The sequence below is a fragment of the Mytilus edulis genome, chromosome 2 (genome assembly GCF_963676685.1).
Source record: "Mytilus edulis chromosome 2, xbMytEdul2.2, whole genome shotgun sequence".
Lineage (NCBI taxonomy): Eukaryota > Metazoa > Mollusca > Bivalvia > Mytilida > Mytilidae > Mytilus > Mytilus edulis.
Window position 1 is genome coordinate 37,194,216 of NC_092345.1, and position 12,366 is coordinate 37,206,581.

Sequence of the window (12,366 nt, forward strand, 5' to 3'; positions counted from 1 at the left end):
TGAAAGATAAAATAAATAGTGAAAATACAGTATATTTGCTTGAAAAGTCAGAAAAATTAATATTCAATCTACACATTCTTATATATTTTAAGTGATAATAGTTTACATGTAACACATTGCAAAAAATTCATTAAAAAAAAATTGTTGTAGGAGTAAAGTCCTTCGTGTATTTTCATGTATGCATTCTTACCATTTTCTTTCATTACGTGATGTGCAACAAATGCAACAGTAACATTTATATTTTTACTTACTCTAGAAATTTCTTCAAATATCTGTTCCATTACAAATGAATCTTCCTTGATGTCTCTGATTTTATCCATAATTTCTTCTTGTGTGTATAAGGATGTTGTTGTCAGCTCCAATAAGATACAACCGAAAGCCCACACATCAGATGCCATGGTAAACTTGTCAGTCATTTCTGGAGCCATGTAGTTTGTTATATCTGTAGAAAAAAAAAGGATTTTTTTTTTTTCATTTTGAAACTATGTCCTGAATTCAGTAGGATGTATTTCTGTTTCAAATCAAGTTTACTCATAATACATATATACCATTATATGTCAATGTCAGTATCATTTTTTGAAAAAGAGAGAAGAAAAATACTCAGGGTTTCTCACTTATAAGTCAAAAATAAACTGACAATGTCATACTAACAAAAAAAGGGGAAAATGATCAACAGACAAATAACAGTATACAAAACACTACTGTGGATTCATTTATTTCCGTGGGTATCAATTTTCGTGGATTGCTAAATACTTACATGTTCGTGGATATATGATTTCGTGGTTTAGACAATTTCTGTATACAAAGCATTTTGAAAATATGTTGTTCGTTGAACAGTTGAAATCGTTGTTTACCTGTACCCACGAAAATTGGTATCCAACAAATATTAATGAATCCACAGTACATCATAAAAAGTGCCATGAGAGAAGGGGTCCTTAGCTAAAATAACTATAGTTAAAACTTTAACACCACCATATAATATATGTGACTGTGCCAAATCAGGACTCTTCTAGGCTTTTGTTCTTTTAGGGAATTTGGTGTTGATGGCAATGAACAGCAATACTAACCTAATGTTGATCTTGTACATGTTCTGGTATCCCCCATTACAGAGGCAACAGAAAAATCTCCAAGAACCAAATTACCATCATCATTTACATACATATTATTGGGTCGAACATCTCTGAAATGGAAAATATAATGAGAAAGAGGAAATACACAAACTATTAAATCTCTATTTTCTATTTCCTTACTAACTTAAAAAAATAAATAATCTGTAAATGAATATGGACAAAAAAAACTGGATTAGTTGTGATCTTATATATAGTGTAAACCCTTTTTGAGAAAGTTTGCTAAATGTGGATTTAACATAAAGTCTATTTAACATGACAATGCAGTTTTGGTGAAGACAAAATCACTTCCATTTATCATTTTAAGAAACAATTAATTATGAAACTGGATACCTAATTCTTTGTATTGTTCTGTTGAATTTAATCTTTTTAAAGATTGTGGTAATAACCTTCTGTCTGAAAACTTCTTTTGAGTATGTGTTTCAGGAATCAGAAAGCAGAGTTACCTAAGATTAATTTAGAAAGCATGCATTCTGAATGTAAAACATGTTAAATATATACAGAATTTCTTTAAACCATTTTGCAAATAATTGCAATCAAGTCTCAGGGCACATAAACATTGTGGTGGTTTTTGAAAACTAAATCTAAAGTACTTTTGTGCTCTATTACATTTGTCTTCTTAAAACAACTCTCTTACAAAATGACATGAAGAAAGTCCTTGTTTAAATACCTGTGAATTATTCCCTTCTCATGTGCATATACTAAGGCTTCTATTATCTGTCCAATCCAAGTCTTTATTTTCTAAAATAAAAAAAAATGTAAATATACAGTTATTTTAAGTAAACATGCTGTTTCAAGACATCGAAAGTAGTCTTCTTTTAAAAAGTTTTGTTTCTTTTTATTATCAAGTCATCAGAAGTCCAAGACAACAAGTTCAACAAGAAATATATTTTATGACTGTTCTTGTCCATTCGTTTTTGATGCGTTCTGTTATTTGATTTTGCCATGTGATTATGGACTTTCTGAATTGATTTTCCTATAAGTTCAGTATTTTTGTGATTTTACTTTTTAATACTCATTGCTTTTAAATACTTTAAATGTTTAAATCATCAAATCATGCAAAATATGATGTAAAGTTGATAAATACATTTTAATTAAAACCTGAAGTATATATGAGGTCAGGATTTCCAATCTACACATTTCTGAACCATGGTATTAATGCTGTATACTAATAAGTTATACAATTGGAAGCAGTAACTCGAGGGTCCCAGAGCGAAGCCAGTTGGCTGTACGGAATGAACAGTGAGGTGTTGTCCAATTTGGAATTCACTGACATGATTATTAGATAACAATAACGTACAATACCACCAAAGACCTCCCATGAGATTAACTACACAGAACCGGATAGATGTCAACCACACGAGATGCTGTTACCTTTCAAGAAAACACTAACATTTCTATTTATATATTTTCTATTTACTTTCACTTTCCATTCATATAACGTCACCATAACTACTATTATGTAACTTACACTTCCGGTTAAAACCGCTAACCGCTAAATTCATACTTCACTGTCATATTTCTTTGTACAATTGTCCTGATGATGCCTATCGATTAGGCGAAACATGTAGACCCAATAAACAGATACTATGTGGTAAAAACATGAGTGTTGTTGTCTTTATTGTCGACACAAGAATTTGAAAGAGGTAAGTATACATCATCTGTTCTTTCTTGTTGCAATATATTGCACTTTGACAAATTCCTTTCCTTCTTATAGAGTATCATTTTTCATGATTTATATAAATAAAATTATGAAAAATTTATCTAATTTCTTTGCAATTTGAATGCTGCATAAATATGTAACTACTAAGTGTATAGTATGGAAATTTGGTCTACTAAAAAATTTGAACAATTAACTGAGCTTTTTACAGATTTTTTGTTATAATATCTTAATTTTGCAGATAATGAATACCCACTGGGACACTAGATAAAATGTGACAGTAGTTGAGAAAAGTAAAATTACAAAAATACTGAACTCAGAGGAAATCAAATCGGAAAGTCCGTAATCACATGGCAAAATCAAATGACAAAACACATCAAAATTGAATGGACAAGAACTGTCATATTCCTGACTTGGTACAGGCATTTTCAAATGTAGAAAATGGTGGATTAAACCTGGTTTTATAGCGCTAAACCTCTCACTTTGTTGAAAGTCTCATCAAATTCCATTATATTTACAATGATGTGTGAACTAAGGCAGATTTTACAATAAGAAGGAATTATTGTTTTTTGTATCCATCAAAAAAGCAATTGCTGAAACTGTGAAACAACCTGTGTAATGGAGTAATGCATTATGTTATTGAATAAAATGTGTCTTTCTGAGTAAATAAAAATAAAAATTACTCTGTGTTTGTGTTTTATGTTAGAATTAGAGGGTTTTCAATTTCAAAATATTGGACATGGAATAGACATCATGACCTACTTTACTGACATCCAGCTTATTTGGAGTGGAATTTTGAAGTATTATTTATAAGTGGAGCCTAATAACATGGACTTATATTTTAATAAAAAGTCTTCTTTTGTGTTTTAATCATAACTTTAAGGCAGATTTTTATTGGTAAAGGCTAAAAAAGGTAATTTAATAATATTGTTGCTAACGTCACGTCTTTTCCGTCCATTGTGGTATGTCACGATCGCAATTTTCTTGTTAGTTCTCAGACAGCCCATTGTAGTTATTTTTATCCCGGGTTTTATAAATAATTGAAAATAGCAATCATATTAAATTTGGATGACGTAAGGGGGTCAAAGGACTTGAGGAATCAATATCATTGGCTGTTTTATTTTTTGCGAACGTTACTGTTCGAGGTTTCCGTCCAAATCAGTGTCACGTGAGCAACATATATTTATATCTGTAACTCTCCTGTATAGGAGTTACGATATCGCCCTTTGCAGAAATAGATTCGGAGTCAGTTCCTTCACATGATGGGGAAGCAAAGAAGGTAAGTTGTATGTAATATCGTTACAAGAGGACCTTAAATGTATTCCGTCCATCAAAAAGACGTTCGCAACAAAACATAATGTCATGATAGTAGATGTTGCTAATGTTACTATTACGAATTGGTTTCTTGTGTATTCATTTGATATAAAGTACACCTGCAAATGACATTCTGTATATTTAGAAATTCTAAACCAGACTGTACAATTTTATTACTCCAGGCATATTTTAAACATCACTGTGTGCATACATTTTAACTTTTAAAGATGTTGTTGCTCATGTGACATGTCCAAATGTCGCTAACGTTACTAATTTTTTGGTTTCTTGTGTATTCATTTGATATAAAGTACACCTGCAAATGACATTCTGTATATTTAGAAATTCTAAACCAGACTGTACAATTTTATTACTCCAGGCATATATTAAACATCACTGTGTGCATACATTTTAACTTTTAAAGATGTTGTTGCTCATGTGACATGTCCAAATGTCGCTAACGTTACTCATTTTTGTCTCCGTCACATTAGCAACATGAAAGTAGGAGACAGAACACAATACTGTAAAATCTGCCCTAAACAGACATAATAAATAAAATAATCAAAATATGGGTACAGTAGTCATCATCGTGACACAATTTTAAAAGGAACAATTTAACAGAACACAAAAACATCTATCTACAAACACATTCATTGCTTTGTGTGTCTAACTTCCGAAAATTTTATACATCACATATTTTTGTTGTTCAATGTTTATACAAACAATTTTAAAATTTTGCATGGGCAATGTTAGCATACAGGGTTAAAAAATCAAAAGTATGTAAGAATTACTTTCAGAAATACAAAGACAAATGAAAGAACAATAAAACACGTTGTTAAGATGATAAACAACATCAGTACGCAGAATCTATACATCAAGACCATCATATATTATTTGTGAAGTTGATACGGAATATTTATCAACAAGGTCTTGGTACCTTCCGATGAACTTTTTTAGAAAAAGGACTAGAAGTTCTTTGACAAACCCCTGGTTGAAGGGATATTTATATTCTCCAATCCTAATAAAATACCAGCACATCTACAGTATCTCAATTTGATCAAATCTGAAGTCTCACCTCTTCATCAATAATTTCTTTGCTCTGTCTTTTTTCATCAATATATTGACCTAGATGGCCTTTTGGAAAGTAATCCATTGCTATACACATGTACATAGATGAATCCTGAAAAAATATATGGAATAAATGAGATCAGTACATAGATAAACCCTGCAAATGATTTTGAAAACATGGATATTATAAACTTGCAAATTGTACATTACAGCAGATTTTGCTTTAGATCATCATATATACACATGGAAAAAAGTATTGCAACACCAAATTGAAATTGAAATAAAAAAAACACTTTTTATTCTTTTGTGATATAATTTGGTAAAATAGAACAACTTAAACATTATTTAAGTATCACCTGAGCTTAATCAATAAATATCGAATCGATAAGTTGTTATCTGCACATGCAGCTACTGTACCCGTAAACAGCAAAACAGATGTTTTCATCCTCATTGTTTTCAACACTTTAAATAACAAAGTTTTTAAATTTATGTGATTGACACCTTGTAATGGGTCCTCGACAACTCTAAACTGCAGCAAGATGGCATATTATCAGCATGAGAGAAGCAGGGATGTCGCTGTAACAACTGCACGTATTGTTGGTCATCACCATTCCACTATAAGTCGTTTTGAGTTAAAAAATAAGGCACTAAACGATGTTCAAGACCTTCCGAGATAAAGAAGACCCCCTATACCATTTGCTAGGGAAAAACAAACATAATTAAGGTTGGTCAGAAGGAAACCCATTGCATACAATACAATCCTAAAAAGAGAGTGGTGGGCATACAGGAGCTTTTTAACAAGAACTGTTTGTGATCGACTCATCGCTACTGGTTATCGTGCGATAAGACCATTTCAGAGACCTATGCTTACAAACAGACACACAGTTTTCCGTATCCAATGTAGTGCAGAGTTCGCTAAAGTTGAAAATTAGCATCGTGGAGGAAGATCCATTGTCCCAATGGAACTTGGTTCATCTTCCTTGGACGGATCGTAGGCCGGATTTGAACCATATCGAGCATATATGGAACACTATTGGGCGGAACGTGCGCGAAAGGACACCCCAGTTCAAACACATCATGAAATAAACAATGCTCTTCATCAGAAATGGTTGGTGCTACCTTAGCAACAAATTAGTCGATTTTTGGCAGGAATCAGAAGACGTTTAGATGCGGTTATCCATTTGAAAGGAGGCTGCGCACAAAGTACTAATTTTTTGGCGAATAACGATTAACCATGATGTGAACAGTCATCTGAAGATTAATTTTGAAATGTCTGACATTGTAAGGTTCGACTACAGTAAAAGTTGTAAAATGCATTTTTTTGTACAAAAAACACTTCATTTTGTTATTAAAGTTGTGGTTATATAAATCATTTTTTTTCAAACATTTTTTGTTCGTTTCAATGCCAATGTTATCATAAACTATGTTTCAATAATATTATACAAATATTTTATTATATTCCATCCAAAAAAAGAGGCTGATTTTTCAAATTTTAAAAAATCAAGGTGTTGCAATACTTTTTTCCATGTGTATATTTTTTAAAAGCTCGCATAATATTATATGTAAGTACTCCAGATATTTAAAAGAAGATAGACATATTCTAAATCAAATTAGCATACATGTATCTGTCAATAATCTATGGGATTGAAATGGATTTGCTCAATTAATGTTACCACACAAAATTCCTACAAGCACTTGACAAAAAGAGAAAAGGAACAGCTCTGTTATTGCTAAATCACTAAACTCACCTTCTTCTCCCACATAACAAAAAATTCTTTATAGCCTGATACATATGGATGGTTTAATTCTTGCAAAGCCAGAGACTGGAATATAGAAGTATATAATATATATATATTTTATTAAAAGGAAAAATATTTAAATTCAACAATAAAATATACCAGTATGTAAATATTTGGTGTATAACATAAAATTCTAATGAGAAAAGAAAGACTGATGGTGCTCATGTTGCTCAGAATGATGATAGACTGCTTTCTATGTAGTGTTTTGTGGACTGGTTTGTCTTTCCATCGATTTTTATGTTTTAATTTTTCTTCTGACTTACAATTTCTTAAATGTCCTCTTTGTATTTTCTGCTTATTATTTTTTATTCACTCAAGAATCGCAATTGAAGGTGAATTTTCACAGCCCATGCCATTCACAATAAACCTAATTAAAAAAAAACCTAAACAATAAAATACTTTTCAATACTACTATATAAAGTCTAACCTCTCTAAAAGCTTTGTTTGCCTCGCTTTCATCAAAACATTCCACCTGAAATACACAAAAACATATTAGTATTAGTCATGTAAATATAAACATGTTTATAATACCTCCAAATTATAAATATACATAAGTTATAACAAGAATGTGTTCAAAGTACACGGATGCCCCACTCGCACTATCATTTTCCATGTTCAATGGACCACGAAATTGGATAAAAAATATAATTCTGCATTAAAATTAGAAAGATAATATCATAGGGAACATGTGTACTAAGTTTCAAGTTGATTGGACTTCAACTTCATCAAAAACTACCTTGACCAAAAACTTTAACCTGAAACATGAACTTTCATTTTCTATGTTCAGTGGACCGTGAAATTGGGGTCAAAAGTTTAATTTGGCTTTAAAATTAGAAAGATCATATCATAAGGAACATGTGTAATAAGTTTCAAGTTGATTGGACTTCAACTTCATCAAAAACTACCTTGACCAAAAACTTTAACCTGAAGCGGGACAGACGGACGAACGAACAGACGGACGGACAGACCAGAAAACATAATGCCCCTCTACTATCGTAGGTGGGGCATAAAAAGGTATATAATTATTTTATTTGATTAAAGATGCAAATAGGATTAGACAAAAGTTCCATCAACTTTTGGAAGTCTTCTCCTGCACACCTGAACATAACATGAGCATGCACATACACAACTAATAAATTCTAACATAAGCATAAGTAAACCCTTGATTTACTATAAAAAATAGATACAGCTATTGGTCTTGGAAAGTAAGAGTTGAAAAAAGAAGGCAAATGTTTAAAATTTAACTAGGGGTTGCATAAGAATAATTTTGTAATTCTTGTATAAAATTAAAGTTTATAACAAGTGAAACTGATCTAATGCTCACTGATGATTATTCAGGGGACAGAAGGGCTGACAGACTGACGATCATGTAACGAATGGACTGACAGGCAGAGGTTAAACAGTATACCCCACTTTTTTCAATTTTTTTTTTTCATCTTTTGACATGTGATTTAAATAAAGGTTTTTTAATTTACACAATTTACTCTGATCTATAAACAAATCAATTGTATTTTATTACTGACAGCCCTGTTCTTCACCTCAATATTTTTTTTCTATCATACAATGTAGCAGAAGAGAGAAGTTATACATTTCATCATTACCTTTTTCAAGATGCATGTTTTGTTCTCGTTTTTCAGATCCTCTACTAAAAATATTGTAGACTGAGCCCCTTGTCCTAACTGCTTTACAATCTGTTAAAAAAAAGGATATTCAATCATAATTGCAGTATCTACATGTATCAAGGGTAAAATAATATCTACAGACATCAGTTATGACAGGTTGATCAAATAGAATTTACTGTTTTACTACAAGTATGACACAAGCATTAAGGCATTATGAACTTTTTTCATTTTTTATGGGATTTGTCTAGTTTACTTTGTTGTGTTTTGCTGAGTGTATGACTTTTCTTCATTTTTTACTTTTTTGCCATGGAAATTTCTATCATTGTTATGACAGCATATTTAATATTAACATCAATCAATATTGGCTGACAGTAAATCATGCAGTTAAGAAAATAAACCATGCAACTTTTCTTGAAATGCGAGGCACTTACAACTACAGAAAAAAATATACATTTACACACCACATCTTCCTATATCTATGAGTAAGATTCAAGCAAAAACAATCTCGCTTATGTGGTTGTTACACAACTTTTTTATTTTTAAACTGTGAAAAATCCTGTAGGACAATTCTGTACGTATTTACAGTAATAATTAGTCAACAAAGATCTTTATTTAGCAATACACAGTTAGAAGTTTAGTTTCGCATTATGGCCATGGGGAATTTTTAAAACATGTTAAATATGAAAGTTTTTGTACAATAAAATTGATTTTAGATAGTTGAAGAATAATGTAGCCTTCCAAGCGGGTTTATATGAACATTGAGGTTGTTTTAGCATGTTTTATACAGGTAGGTAATTATTCTGTTTTTTCCTATCCCATTGGTCCAGAAATTATTGTAGTGTTTTTTCAACAAAAATTTGATGCTCAAACTTTTCAATTCAATTTTATGGAATAACGAGAGCAAAAATTAGTATGATTTTTTTGGACTTTACAAAATACGATACATTAGTCATTATTGATCAATAATGACAATCAATAAATCTTTATCCATTGACATTGTGAAAGCAATTATACAGTTGTAACAGCACATTATTTAAGAATTACTGCCATAATCCTCTGGAAGTGTTACTACGTTGATAACAGTGAAATCACATTTTAATTACATTTTTAATTTATCGCAACAGTCCTGCATACCCGAGGTATTCATTTTAGGGATTCAATGGTATTTAATGTATGGTGCACTCCAGTGTATCCACGCACCTAAGACTTCACTTCATTCAACTGATAGAATGAAATTCAAAACAGTGTGGCTGTGGCCATTGATTGGCACATTAAATTCATCCATTGACTGGGACAATTTACAAGAACGTTTGTCTGTAACGACCACTGTTCACGACGTACCTACGATAGACATTTAAACTGTGGGGTCACCAAAGGTTTCTTAACGCCTTTAATTATAAAATAATTGAAAAAATTAATCAGGAATAACCTTTATGTTTTGATTTATAAAATTGATATAAATCAAAACATCGTGTTATTTCTGATTAGTTTTTCGAATTACTTTATTAAGGTGTTGAGAACCTTTAGTGACCCCATATAGTTTAAGTGTCTTTAAAAAGTACATAGTGAGCAGTGGTCGTTACATACAAATGTTCACCTAAATTTTCCCAGTCAATGGATGAATTTAATGTGTCAATCAATGGCCACAGCCACACTGTTTTGAATTTCATTCTAAAACCAATAATTGGATAATATTGTGTGTACACATTCACAACATTCTTTTATTTCATAAAATCTTCTGTTTGTATGGTTTCCTCCTCTAGAAAATGTGTAATCTGGTAATGTGTGTCCAAAATTAGAGAAAACCCCTGTTCTGAGAGTTCCTCAAATGTTAGGTGATTTCATGCATGCCTTCCAAAAATAGCTAATTTTGAATAAAGGAAAGATTTTGCACTACGAAAATATAGCTAAGTTTGAACCAAGCACACTGCCAAGGATGAAGAGCAAAAATTATTTCAATCTGATATAAATTTGACAAATTTTATCTGATGATGTAATTTTTTTAATGGAAATTGGCCAAATATGGTAAATCACAGGATTGCAGTTATTAATTAACTCTTGAACTTATCAATTTTATTCTTTTTTATCCCTTTCGGAAGGCTATATAAAACAATAACAAGATTGATTTTATTTGTGTTTCTGTGTTAATATGCATGATCATGATATGAGGAAATCAGCAATATCACAGGCTGTGTGTAAACAAAGAGTTTATTCACTGTTGTTTGTAATTTTGTTTACAAATTTACAATGTAAAAATGGACATTGATATCATGTTACATGTATACAATGTATTAAAATGACAAATAAAAAAATATATTCCTTTCAAAAGGACATTCTGTCATGACTGTCATCAGTCTTGGTATATTAGTCCAAGACTCTTTCTCAGACCTACCTGCCTATCACATATTTGACAGAGAATATAGACTGAGTGTAGTTATCCTTTGACTATATATATATATATAAAAAGAGAAGATGTGGTATGATTGCCAATGAGACAACTGTCCACAAGAAACAAAAATGACACAGACATTAACAACTATAGGTCACCGTACGGCCTTCAACAATGAGCAAAGCCCATACCACATACATGTAGTCAGCTATAAAAGGCCCTGATAAGACAATGTAAAACAATTTAAACGAGAAAACTAACAGCCTTATTTATATAAAAAATGAACGAAAAACAAATAAGTAATACATAAACAAACGACAACCACTGAAATACAGGTTCCTGACTTGGGAAAGGCACACACTTAAATAATATTTTTAATCCAATTGAGGAATCATATGAGATTGACAAAATTCCACAATCTGGCAGGATACACTACAGTCTACAGGATAGTCTTTTATCTAAATATTTTAAACCACTTCAAAACTTATATCTGAATAATTTAATAAATAATTATTAACTTCATAAAAATAATATATAGCCTAGAATTTTTGGGAAAGTTTATAACAAATATCTCTTTTCGGGCCTTCTTTTTTAATTTGTGAGACCAAATGCGACTACACATTGATTGTTCAGTACGAAATACTATAAAGAGGTAGGGCACGCATTGATAAATTAGGGGCACATCTTCATTTGAAGAAAGAATGTATACAAAAATCTAAATTTGTACCTTGTAGTTCTCCATGCTTGACAACATGAAGCTTTCTGTCTGCGCTTGCGTGTTGTTGTGTTGAAAAATAAAAATATTAACCGTAAACGGTTGCAACACTGAAATGTATCCGTAAAATTATATAGCGTCAAAAAAAATAATTTCTCGAAAACCTGTCCAATTTATTCTGTTTCAAAAGTAATGTATATGTTATTGCCATGAGCAAGGATTTGTAATAAGACCTATTGATATAAATTCTTGCTATGAAATTAGTTTTGTTTTCGGCTATTCCTAGTGCCTAGGGAACACTGGGAACAGTATTTAAAACGACCTGGAAAATGGAGGTCAAATAATAATGTCAGCAGTAACAAAACTTAGATGACGAGTCCTACTAATATGCGCCCGGGAGCGCCCGGGTGAAAAAAAAAGCGTCCGGGGAAAAGGAAAAGCGCCCGGAGAAGAAAATATAGCGCCCGGGGAAAAGGAAAAGCGCCCGGAGAAAAATATATAGATATTTTATTGGCATGAGACAACTTTGTTAAGTTATGGACATCGATTTTTGTTTTTGTTTTAGACAAGTAATTTGCAAATTCAGATGACATTTGTAATAAAGCACAAAAACAAGTATGAATATTTCAATTTTAACAATAATATATGAATACTATTTCGAAAGACTGATAATAA

The 12,366-nt window shown here is 31.3% G+C and overlaps 1 protein-coding gene across 3 annotated transcripts in view; it reads right to left on the bottom strand.

The window, feature by feature from the left end:
* Positions 1-11,795, bottom strand: part of LOC139512132 (serine/threonine kinase-like domain-containing protein STKLD1) — a 29,913-nt gene extending 18,118 nt beyond the window's left edge. For all 3 annotated transcript variants that reach the window (XM_071299532.1, XM_071299529.1, XM_071299531.1), the window contains exons 1-8: positions 11,704-11,795; positions 8,567-8,656; positions 7,393-7,437; positions 6,915-6,989; positions 5,174-5,278; positions 1,798-1,868; positions 1,068-1,180; positions 252-442 (exon numbers count right to left, since the gene is read on the bottom strand). In XM_071299532.1, coding sequence (XP_071155633.1) covers positions 252-442; positions 1,068-1,180; positions 1,798-1,868; positions 5,174-5,278; positions 6,915-6,989; positions 7,393-7,437; positions 8,567-8,656; positions 11,704-11,730 — 717 coding nt within the window. In that variant the 5' untranslated portion in view covers positions 11,731-11,795. The remainder of the gene's footprint in view (positions 1-251; positions 443-1,067; positions 1,181-1,797; positions 1,869-5,173; positions 5,279-6,914; positions 6,990-7,392; positions 7,438-8,566; positions 8,657-11,703) is intronic.
* Positions 11,796-12,366: the final 571 nt, after the last annotated feature.